General features: G+C 46.1%; 1 protein-coding gene across 1 annotated transcript in view; it reads right to left on the minus strand.

Moving 5' to 3' along the window:
• Positions 1–12,629, minus strand: part of LOC140411413 (uncharacterized) — a 222,753-nt gene that overhangs the window by 184,995 nt on the left and 25,129 nt on the right. Inside the window, exons 3-5 of the mRNA XM_072500525.1 lie at positions 11,108–11,200; positions 8,742–8,914; positions 6,049–6,289 (exon numbers count right to left, since the gene is read on the minus strand). Coding sequence (XP_072356626.1) covers positions 6,049–6,289; positions 8,742–8,914; positions 11,108–11,200 — 507 coding nt within the window. The remainder of the gene's footprint in view (positions 1–6,048; positions 6,290–8,741; positions 8,915–11,107; positions 11,201–12,629) is intronic.

Raw genomic sequence — 12,629 nt, forward strand, 5'->3', positions numbered from 1 at the left:
CTGCCGCTCAGCCATTCCCCTTTTTGAGCCAGCCCCTGGCTCGCGTCACGCACCCTTCCAGGCCCGCCTTCGGATGTCTGCCGCCATCACTCCCTTCCCAACTGCGCCACACCAACCACTCACATGTCAGCAACTCTTCCCCCCCTCCACCCTCAGACAAAGAACGAACGCCATCCCTCCCCATGCCTTCCTCTTGGCAAACCCCCACTTCACTCCCGTTAACTAGCCCACCAGAGAGTATGGCGGCCCCCGCCCAAGGCCTATGACTTCTCCTCACCCATCCAGTCCACCAACCCCCTCGATCCTCCCAACCACCAACAAACAAAGAGCAACATTCGCCATGACAACTCCCCCGTCGAAATACACCCTGAACTGCCCACCTCATACACTTTACAATGAACACAAAGCTTCCCTCCAAAATTCATAGTCCTCACACTCCTCCCAGTCCATGGTCCCTCAAAGTCCATCACCTCCTCTGGTGAGTCAAAATAAAACTTCTGCTTCTGATGAGTCACCCACAAGCTTGATCTTCATCCCCTTCTTGAAAAGGGCAGCGTTTATCCGGTTGAACCCAGCACTCCACTTCACCAGCTCTGCACCCAGGTCCTGGTAGACTCGCAGCTCACTCCCTTCCCAGGTGCATTTCCTGGTCTACCTCACCCATTTCAGGATTTTCTCCTTCTCCAAAAAATGATGCAGCCTCACCACCATCACCCTCGGCGGTTCCCCCATCTGCAACCTCCTCCTCAGCGTCCTGTGTGCTCGATCCACCTGGAGGGCCGGTCGGAGGCCCCCTTGCCCTCCGCCATCTTCACTTGTGGTGCACCACAAAAACATTCCTGCTCCAGCTGCCCTCTCGTTCTCGCGGCACTTCTTGTCCTCTGATCCATGCATCAGACTCACCAGAGAAGTATTACCACCTTCCCTTGGCACTCACACACCGTGTGCCCTCAAAAAAACAACCACTTACAGCTGGGGAAAGAACAAAGAAGTCCACCTTGAGGGGGAGCCACCAAATGTGTGATCACTCTCCTCATGGCTGCCACCGAAGTGAGTTAATTTCTAAATAAAATCTAGTCTTTCTTTAATTTAGTAATTAACTAAAAGTTGCAGTTTGGGTGGGAAGGTGATGAGTTTTAGACTAGCTTTAAAGCAGAGTTCATACAGGCTGCTTGCAGTTGCAGCTAGTTAATTAGATAACTGGCTTCAAACGGTTTTCAGAGGCTAGATTCAGATGGTATAAAAGTGGGCCATCTTACAGTCCTGACTCTGGGCTGCAGGAGAGTGCTTAAGTTGGATTTTTGTGACTGAGGGGGTTCGGTGAGGAGGGAGCGAGATGCTCCTTTTATTTCCTCCCTGTCCTCAAAGGCAAGCGGAGGCCTTGCAGCGGGGAAACCATTGGGGCCACCAACTGCGACTTTCAGAGGTGACACCACAGTTCAGAAAATGACATGGGACCAATGGGCGCTGCTGATTGGTGAGCAAGTCCTGGTGGGTAAGTCATTGTTGTAGCAAGGTAAGGACTTAGTTGATGTATTCCCTTTAAAATATAAAGACTTCTAGTTTTAAATTTAGAGGATTTAGTCATGGCAGGAGAGCTTATAGCCATGGTATGTTCCTCCTGCTCTATGTGGGCAGCCATGCACATTTCCAGTCCCCAGGACGGCATGTGTGCAGGAAGTGTGTCCAGCTGCAGCTACTGGAAGCTTGGGTTTCAGAGCTGAAGCGGTGGCTGGGGTCACTGTGGAGAATCCGCGTGTCTGAGAGCATTGTGGGTAGCACGTTTAGAGAGATGGTCGCACCTCAGCTGAAGCGACTTGAGGAAGGAAGGGAATGGGTGACCGCCAGGCAGTCCAAGAGAAACAGGCAAATAGTTCAGGTATCCTCTGGATCCCACTTGCAAATCGGTATTCCATTTTGGAGCCTGATGGAGTCTGCACCCCCAGGGTGTGCAGACAGAATCAAGCTTCTGGCACCACTAGCAGCCTGTCTGTTTCCGGTGGTGCGTGAGGGTGGGGGGGGGGGGGGGGGGGGGGGAAGAGCAATAGTGATAAGGGATTCTATAGTCAGGGGAACAGATAGACACCACTGAGGACATCAATGTGACTCCAGGATGGTGTGTTGCCTCCCTGGTGCCAGGGTCCGTTATGTCGCTGAATAGCTGCAGAGCATCCTGAATGTGGAAGGTGATGAGGCAGAGGTCATGGTACATGTTGGTACCAATGACATGGGTAGAAAGAGGGATGAGATCTTGCATCAGGAATTTACCAGATCACCGGGATCGTTTCTGGGAAAATGGGACCTGTACAAGCGGGATGGTCAACATCTGAACCAGAGCGGGACTAACATCCCTGGTGGCGGGGTTTGCCACTGCTATCAAGTGAGTGCGAATACAGCTGTATTAAGTTTCACGGGAGTAAGGCAAGACTGGATGGCCTCGACTTTACTGCCAGGAGTATGACAGATAAAACGGATGAGTTAAGGGTGAGATGGACACGTGGAATTGTGATATAGTGGCCAACACGGATACGTGGTTGAGGGAGGGGGCAGGATTGGCAGCCCAACATCCAAGGATATAGAATCTACAGGCGAGACAGGGGAGGGGGTAAAAGAGGAAAAAGCATTGCATTATTAGTTCAGGAGTCCATTGTTGCAGAAGGAGAGATGATAGTTTGGAGGGGACACCAAACGAAGCTTTGTGGGTAGAAATTAGGAATAAAAAAGGGACAGCCACATTGATAGGTGTTTATTATAGATCCCCAGATAGTCAGTGGGAAATGGAGAAGCAAATATGTGTGCAATTTACAGAGGTGTCTAAAAATAATAATAGGGTAGTTATATTAGGTGATTTCATCTTTCCCAACATTAATTGGGATAGTCATAGTGTTAAGGGCTTAGATGGAGTGAAGTTCAAAAAATGTACACAAGAGAACATTTTAGGTCAATACGTAGAGGGTCCAACAAGGGCCGGCACAGTGCTGACCTAATTCTGGGGAATGAAGCCGGACAGGTGGTGGAAACATTGGTGGAGGAGCATTTGAGTGATAGCGACCACAACATTGTACAATTTAAACTGGTTATGGACAAGGAAATAGAAAGTTGCAAAAAATGGTTTTGGATTAGGGGAGAGCGGATTTTAATAAAATAAGGCAGGACCAAGGTAGACTGGGAAGAGTTACTTGCGGTGAAATTTACAGAAGAGCAGTGGGGGGCATTCAAAAAGGAAATGGGCAGGGTACAGACCCAACATATTCCCTCTAGGGTAATAGGAAGGAGTAACAAGCTCAGAAACCATGGATGACCAGAAATAATCAAGATTTAATGAGAAGAACAAGAGGGGCTTTTAGCAAGTGCAAGGGGAACAAATCAGCAGAGGATTTAGTGGAGTACAGAAAGTGCAGGCTGGTACTTTAGAAAGCAATTAGGAGAGCAAAGAGGGGATATGAGAAATCTCTGGCTGGTAAAAGTACGGAAAAGCCCAAGATAGTCTATAAGTATCAAGGGGAAAAGGATAACCAGGAAAGGAGTAGGGACCAAGGGAGCAATCTGTGGGTGGAGCCAGAGGACACTAGTAGGGTGTTGAATAAATACTTCACATCTGTCTTCACCTAAGAGAATGAGGATCTAAGTATGGAACCCTTGGAGAGAGACTGTGAGGTTCTTGAGCAAATTGACATAGCGACAAGGTATTGAACATGTTGGCAGGCTGGAAAGTGGTCAAATCTTCAGGTCCTGATGAATTGTGTCCCAGGCTGCTGTGAGAGGCGAGGGAGGAGATTGCAGGGACTCTGACCCAAATTTTTTATTCCTCTCTGGCAACGGGGGTGATGCCAGTGGACTGGAGAACAGCTAATATGATTCCACTATTTAAGAAGAGTTATAGAGATAAGCCAGGGAACTGTAGACCAATGAGTTTCATGTCAGTGGTAGGGGAACTATTGGAGAAAATTCGGAAGGAGAGACTCTATCTCCACTTGAGAGGCAACGTTTGATCAGGGATAGTCAACATGGCTTTGTCAGAGGAAGGTCATGTCTAACTTTATTGAATTTTGTGAGGAGGTGACCAGGTGTGTAGATGAGGGTAGTGCAATTGATGTAGTTTATATGGATGTCAGCAAAGATTTTGACAAAGTCCCATATGGGAGACTTATAAAGAAGGCAAATGCACATGGGATACAGGGTAATTTGATAAGGTGGATTCAAAATTGGCTTAGTTGTAGGAGACAGAGGGTGATGACAGATGCCTGCTTTAGTGACTGGAAGCCAATGTCCAGTGGCGTACCACGGGGATCTGTGCTGGGTCCCCTATTATTCATCATATATATAAACAACATAGATGTGGGGGATAGGATTAGTAAGTTTGCGGATGACACAGATTGGCTGGGTGGTTAACAGTGAGGTTGAGTGTCTTGGGTTACAGGAAGATAGAGATGGGTGGTCAAATGGGCAGACAAGTGGCAGATGGAATTTAACACTTTGGAAGGAGAAATTTAACAAGGAAATATTCAATGAATGACATGACACTGGAAAGTTCTGAGAAACAAAGGGATCTTGGCATATTTGTCCACAGGTCTCTGAAGGTAGGAGGGCAAGTTAATGGGGTGGTAAAAAAGACATATGGGACATTTGCCTTCATCAATCGAGGCATAGATTACAAAAACAGGGAGGTCATGTTAGAGTTGTATAAAACTTTAGTCAGGCCACAGCTGGAGTAGTGCAATTCTGGTCACCACATTATAGGAAGAATGTACTGAAGGGGGTGCAGATGAGATTCACCAGGATGTTGCCTGAGATGGAACATTTAAGTTATAAAGAGAGATTGAATAGGCTAGGGTTGTTTTAGTTAGAGCAGAGAAGACCAAGGGGCAACCTGATCGAGGCGTACAAGATTATGAGGGGCATGGTTAGGGTGGTTAGGGAGCAGCTGTTCCCTTTAGTTGAAGGGTCAATCACGAGGGAACACAAATTCAGGATGCGGTGCAGGAGGTTTAGGGGGGGGGAATGTGTGGAAAAACCTTTTTGTCCAGAGGGTGGTACAGTCTGGAATGCACTGCATGGGAGGGTGGTAGAGGTAAGTTGCCTCATATCCTTTGAAAAATACGTAGATGAGCACTTGACACATCATAACATTCAAAGTTATGGGACAAGTGCTGGCAAATGGGATTAGTTGGGTAGCTCAGATGTTTTTCATGTGTTGGTGCACATTCGATGGGCCGAAGGGCCTCTTATGCACTGTATTTTCAGTGATTCTGTGATTCTCGCTTCAACCTCTGGTTCCTTCCTCCAGCACGCATCATTCCTAAACTACTTGCTCCTGAACCTTAATGGCCATTAAGAAGTTCAAGAGCGTAACCTATAATAACAGAGACTTTGCTCCATTCCCTCTCAAAAAAAACTTGTTTTCCACTCAACACCCACCAAGAATGAGACTGGGAACACAACATAGAATCATAGAATCCTTACAGTGCAGGAGGACATTCAGCCCATCGAGTTGGCACTGGTCCTTGGAAAGAGCACCCTACCTAAGCCCACACCCCCAACCTATCCCGTAACCGAGTAACCCCAACTATCCTTTTGAACACTGTACATCTTTGGACTGTGGGAGGAAATGCGGAGCACCCAGAGGAAACCCACACAGACACGAGGAGAACATGCAAACTTCACAGTCACCCAAGGTCGGAATTCAACCCAGGTCCTTGGCGGTGTGAAGCAGCAATGCTAACTACTGTGCCATGGTGCCGGCCATATGTGCACAACATGTACATAGCATTACCAGATCTCAAGCACATTGCCACTTTATGACAACCAGGATGCTTTGCAAATTAAAACGATCAAAGTTTTGAAAGGGTTTTTAAACATAAACAGGAAAGTACTAGGGAGTTCTCTTGAACGGTTAAATTAAGCTTTATGAAGCAGACCAATAGAGTGAGTGATCAAATCTATTAATTCTTCCCTGGCTCAATCCTTTAAAACTCAATAAACGTAATAATGATCACATAAAATAGTAGTGCTCTAAAAGGCTTCAGTAACAGTTTCCAGCTGATTTACCTTCAACGATTGTGAAGACATTTGGGTCCACATAATGCTCCAACTCATTGTAATCTATTTCATATTTGTCATAGTGTCCGCCAAACAAGGTGTTGAATCCTTTCATTTCATAATGGACAGGAATGGGTTCGTCCTGAAAATTGGCAATCCACATGGTGTAGGTGTTCTCCTTTTTACCGATAACAGTAAAATTGTGCCACACACTGCAATGAATTCCTTTGTAGTCATCTTCCTTTATGAACTAAGAAACATAGAAACTTAGAAAATAGAAGCAGGAGGAAACCATTCGGCTCTTCGAGCCTGGTCTGCCATTCATTATGATCATGGCTGATCATCAAGTTCAATACCCTGATCCCACCTTTCCCCCATATTCATTGATCCCTTTAGCCCCAAGAGCTATATCTAATTCCCTCTTTAAACTACACAATGTTTTGGCCTCAACTACTTTCTGTGGTAGCGCATTCCACAGATTCACTACTCTCTGGGTGAAGAGGTTTCTCCTCACCTCAGTCCTAAAAGGTTTAACCCTTATCCTCAAACTATGACCCCTAGTTCTGGACTCCCCCGCCATTGGGAACAGTCTTTCTGAATCTACCCTGTCTAAACCTGTTAGAATTTTGTAAGTTTCTATGAGATCCCCTCTTACTCTTCTAAACTCCAGTGAATATAATCCTAACCGACTTAGTCTCTCCTCATATGACAGTCCTGCCATCCCAGGAATCAGCCTTGTAAACCTTCGCTGCACTCCTTCCATAGCAAGAACATCCTTCCACAGATAAGGACATCAAAACTGCACACAATACTCCAAGTGTGGCCTCACAAATGCCCTATACAATTGTAATAAAACATCCCTATTTCTCTACTCCAATCCTCTCGCTATGAAGGCCAACATACCATTTGCCTTCTTTACTGCCGCTTACTTTCAGCGACTGAAGAACGAGGACACCAACGTCTCGCTGAGTATCCACCTTTCTCAATTTACACCCATTCAAATAATAATCTGCCTTTCTATTTTTGCTACTGAAACGGATAAGCTCACATTTATCCACGTTACACTGCATCTGCCATGCATGTGCCCATTCACTCAGCCTGTCCAAATCCTGCTGAAGCATCTTTGCATGCTCCTCACAGTTCACCCTCCCACCCAACTTCGTATCATCTGCAAATTTGGAGATGATACATTTAGTTCTCTCATCCAAATCAATAATATATGATGTGAACAGTTGGGGTCCTAGCACAGAACCCTGCGTTACCCCACTAGTCACTGCCTGCCAATCAGAAAAAGACCTATTTATTCCAACTTTTTGCTTCCTGTCTGCTAACCAGTTTTCTATCCATCCCCATTAGTTTAGTAAGCACAAATAAAATCCTAGTTTTCAGCAAGATTCTGTATTAGTTTAATTTATCTTTCAGACGGTGGCTAATAAATAGATAGTAAATACCATCCTTACAAAAATATGTCTCTTGATTCAGGTTCCCACAGGACATTTCCAACAGAATCTAAAATGTTATGTGACCTGGGGCAAAATTCTCCCGAAACGGCGCGATGTCCGCCGACTGGCACCCAAAACGGCGCCAATCAGACGGGCATCGCGCCGCCCCAAAGGTGCGGGATGCTCCGCATCATTGCCCCAACATTGAGGGGCTAGGCCGACGCCGGAGGAATTTCCGCCCCGCCAGCTGGCGGAAACGGCCTTTGTTGCCCCGCCAGCTGTCGCGGAAATGACATGGCGGGGCGGCGCATGCGCGGGAGCGTCAGTGGCCGCTGAAAGTTTCCCGCGCATGTGGAGGGAGTCTCTTCCGCTTCCGCCATGGCAGAGGCGGAAGGGAAAGAGTGCCCCCACGGCACAGGCCCGCCCGCGGATCGATGGGCCCCGATCGCGGGCCAGGCCACCGTGGGGGCACCCCCCGGGGTCAGATCGCCCCGTGCCCCCTCCCCCCAGGACCCCGGAGCCCGCCCACGCTGCCTTGTCCCGCCGGTAAATAGGTACTTTAATTTACGCCGGCGGGACAGGCAATTTATCGGCGGGACTTCGGCCCATCCGGGCCGGAGAATCGAGCGGGGGGGCCCGCCAACCGGCGCGGCCCGATTCCCGCCCCCGCCGAATATCCGGTGCCGGAGACTTTGGCAACCGGCGGGGGCGGGATTCACGGCAGCCCCCGGCGATTCTCCGACCCGGCGGGGGGGTCGGAGAATGACGCCCCTTATTCTGGTACAAGGGAGTGACACCAAATGTCTTCGCTATGCTGTAATAAATGTACCCTTAAAACGTGCAGTAACAGCTTCTTCAGTCCAACATGCAGTCATTCCGCTCTACGTAATTAGCATTTCACTTAGGGTTGCCAACCCTCCAGGATTGGATCGATACTCCACAATGGTGAAGATCAATCACCAGAACATGCAACCCTGGAGAAAGATCATCGGGAAATGTTTTTAAAAATTGGGGCGCAATTTTCTTTGAATGTTTCTCGTGACCAGATATAAAAATACTGAAAATGGGTAATTAGTCTTACTGCTTCATAACCAGTGTAGGAAAGGTCGTACATCACAAGGATGGATGTGTTGATCGACTAATGGTTAGAGTGTGGGGGCAACTATGTGATGAAACCTCCAGGAATGCATTTAATCACAGTCGGCAATCCTAAATGGAATTATTTCTCAGCTTATTCCACTCTATAATGCACCTCCTTACCCGAAAACCTTGCAAATTTGGAATAATAGGCTGAGCATAGACAGGATCAAAGATGGTTCCATTTAATTGGAAGCATTTCATAACGTTTGTTTCAGTTTCCGTAGTTTCTGGAGAAATCTTAAAACTAATTCCGTCTGGCTTTAGGAATCCATATTGTAGGGTTATAACCTGGCCTGCAAAATTGGTAGAAGCTTTTGTTGAGTTATTAAAGATCATAACTATTAAAAGGTTTCTGTCTTAGATAGAGATGATATTAAATGGTCCCATGTCCTGTGAGCAGATCACTCTCGGGTCCATGTTCAACACACCTCTACTGAAATTCTGTTTTCAGTGTAGGATTCTGAGTCACATCACCATCAATATGAAGGAAGGATGTTGCAAATTTCTGTTACAAATTATAAAGTCATCAAAATAAAAATCTGGGGCGGGATTCTCCGCTGACGGGATTCTCCGTTTTGCCGGCGCCCGGGGGTTTCCCGAAGCCGTGGGGCTGCCCCACAATGGGAACCCCCATTGACTGGCCGGCGTAACGGAGAATCCCGCAGGCGGATTGGGGCAGAAAAGTGGTGCGGCGGGGCCGAGAATCCAGCCCATGGTTTTTTTTCATCCAAATTGACACTCCCATTGACCAGAACATCCCAGATTTGAGACAAGTAAAACTTGAAGTTGTTAATATTATTGTCCTCTCCTGATGTTAGGCTGAGTAAATTGGGTCTACAACGTGTGAAATTTAAAAGAATGAGAGGCGACCTCATTGAAACATACAAGATTCTGAAGGGACTCGACAGAGTAGACACACTGATGTTGTTTCACCTGGCTGGGAAATCAAAAACACGGGGGGGCACAGGCCCCAGAAAAGCAGCAGGTCCTTTAGGGCTGAAATGAGGAGAGGTGCCTTCACTGAAAGAGTTGAGAGTCTTTGGAATTCTCCATCCCACCGGGTTGTGGATGCTCCATCATTAAGCATATTTAAGGCAGAGGTAGATTTTTGGTTTCACAGTGAATCAAGTAATAAGGGAAGCGGAGGCAGAAGAACAGCCAGTTCGTATTGATTGGCGAAGCAGGCTCGAGGGGCTGTATGGTCTGCTCCTGCTCCTATTTATAGGTTATGTTCCCCCTGCTGATCCTTAACCCAGCGGATAAGAAGGTAAACTAAGTCAAAATCTATCCTAATATTGCTCATTGAGTATAAATTTAGTCTTAATTAAATTATTAGAGTAGATTCAGAGACAAAACAAGTGTATTCAAGTTGTCGGGGCCACAATTATTTACAATATATATCAATGACTTGGGCGAGGGAAGTGAATGTACAATTGCCAAGTTTGCGGGTGACACAAAAATGGGTGGGAAGGCAAAGTGATGAAGGTGACACAGAGTCGACAGAGGGATATGGATAGGTCAGGTGAGTGGGAAAAAACCTGGCAGATGTCCCAATGACATCTTAGTTGAATAGGTCATTATATTCTATACTTTCTGTAGCACTTTGGTAGGAAGAATAAAGCAGTTGAATATTATTTGGAGATCCTTGTGTATAAATCATAAAAAGCTAGCATGCAAGTTCAGCAGATAATTGGGGAGACAAATGAAATGTTAGCCTTTATTTCAATGGGAATGGGAGTTTTAGTATAGGGAAGTTTTGCTAAAACTATACAAGGAACTAGTTAGACCACACCGGGAATACTGTGAACAGTTTTGGTCCCCTTATCTAAGGAAAAATATACTGGCATTGGAGACAGTCCATAGAAGGTACTCGGTTGATCTCGGGTATGGAGGGATTTTCTTATGAGGTTGTGTAGGTTGGGAGAGTACTCATTGGAGTTTAGAAGAATGAGAGGCGACCTTATTGGGACATTAAGGATTCTCAGGGGGCTTGTCATGATAGATGCTGAGAGGTTAGAATCCTTACAGTGCAGGACACCATTCAGCCTATCTAGTCTGCACCAACCCTCTGAAAGAGCACCCCATCTAGGCCCAAACCTCTCCCCACCCGTCACCCCATCTAACCTGCACATGTTGTTTTCCCTTGTGGGAGAGTCCAGGACCAGAGAGCATAATCTCAGCGTAAGGGGTCGCCCATTTAAGACAAAGGAGAGGAGGAATTTCTTCTCTGAGGGTAGTGAATCTGTGGAAATTTTTACCGCAGATAGAGGCTGGGTCGCCAAGTATGTTCAAGGCTGAGATAGACAGATTTTTAATCAGTAAGGGAATCGAGGAGTATATGGATAAGGCGGGAAAGTGGAGTGGAGGAGTATAGCTTATCAGTCATGATCTCATTGACTGGCAGAGCAGACTTGGTAGACCAAGTGCCCCTTGCCTTATGATCTTTTGAAAGCCATAAGAATAATTTACACCGATCAAAACTATACCATCATAGTAGTCAATGCGGCTGACTTCCCCAGTCTCATTGTACCAAGCTTCAAATGGTTCTTCAATTTCAGCATAGGGCAATGAAAGAATTCCTGTTGACAAGATGGTTCAAAAGTTAACTTCGACCCACAAGAGAAAAGCATAGCATTATCTTCATTAGAAAAATAAGCACCAACCACCAATTTCTAATGGTTCATTATTTATACCAGTTAATAATTAAAGGATTAAATTCAATTTTAGGTCATTTACAGCAATTGGAGACCAAAGTGTTACAAGGATATACATTTTGTGTACATCTGGGAGTATTTTGGTTGGATCACCTTGACACCCTGTTTGCACCTTACCGACCATCGGCATAAAGCCCTGGAATTCCCTCCTTAAAACTAGCTGCATCGCTATCCTCCTTTACCCACTCTTTAAATCCGATCTAATTAGCCAAATCTTTGGTCACTTGTGCAACTATTTCCTTCATAGAATTTACAGTGCAGAAGGAGGCCATTTGGCTCATCGAGTCTGCACCGGCTCATGGAAAGAGCACCCTACTTAAGGCCACAGTTCCACCCTGTCCCCGTAACCCCGTAACCCAGCAACCCCACCTAACCTAAGGGCAATTTTGCATGGCAAATCCACCTAACCTGCACATCTTTGGACTGTGGGAGGAAACCAGAGCACCCGGAGGAAACCCACGCAAATACGGGGAGAAATATATGGGCTGGTTTAGCACAGGGCTAAAGAGCTGGCTTTTAAAGCAAAGGCAGGCCAGCAGCACGTTTCAATTCCTGCACCAGCCTCCCCGAACAGGCGCCGGAATGTGGCGACTAGGGGCTTTTCACAGTAACTTCATTGAAGCCTACTTGTGACAATAAGCGATTTTCATTTCATTTTTTCACTGCAGACTCCGCACAGACAGTGGCCCAAGCCGGGAATCGGACCTGGGACCCTGGAGCTGTGAAGCAACTGTGCTAACCACTGTGCTACCGTGCTGCCCAAAGCTTATGAAGCTCAGCATGCAATCTTATTCAGCAACACTGATGAAGTACTTGGAGATGTTTTCTACATGTTAGATAAATGTAATTTGTTACTGGGTACAGATTATATAGACTGGATTTATATAGAATTTGTTTTCATTAAGTTTTTGTTCTGCATGCAACTTTCTTTGGAGAAGGTATTGTTGGAAGTCCCAATATTCAAGAGGACAAAACAGTCAATCATGTGGACATCAATGTTCAATCTCACCGATATAACAATTTCTTCATGGCTGAACAAATCAACAATATGGATCAAACAAGCAAAGAAATTCAATGCATTTCTTACCAAAAATCCCAGACCACAAGACAAAATTGCAAGTCAATTCTCACTTCGCCAAAATGCCACATTGCTTGTGTTCATCACCAATCTGGTAAGGTACCAAATCAGTTTTGTTATAAACTTGTTTGTCCAGCAGCATTTCTCAGTGTCTCTGAAAAAGTATGAGTCTGGGTCGTAATGCAACAGCTGTTACAGTCCCCTTAAAGACTGATC

This window comes from Scyliorhinus torazame, chromosome 1, assembly GCF_047496885.1.
Source record: "Scyliorhinus torazame isolate Kashiwa2021f chromosome 1, sScyTor2.1, whole genome shotgun sequence".
Lineage (NCBI taxonomy): Eukaryota > Metazoa > Chordata > Chondrichthyes > Carcharhiniformes > Scyliorhinidae > Scyliorhinus > Scyliorhinus torazame.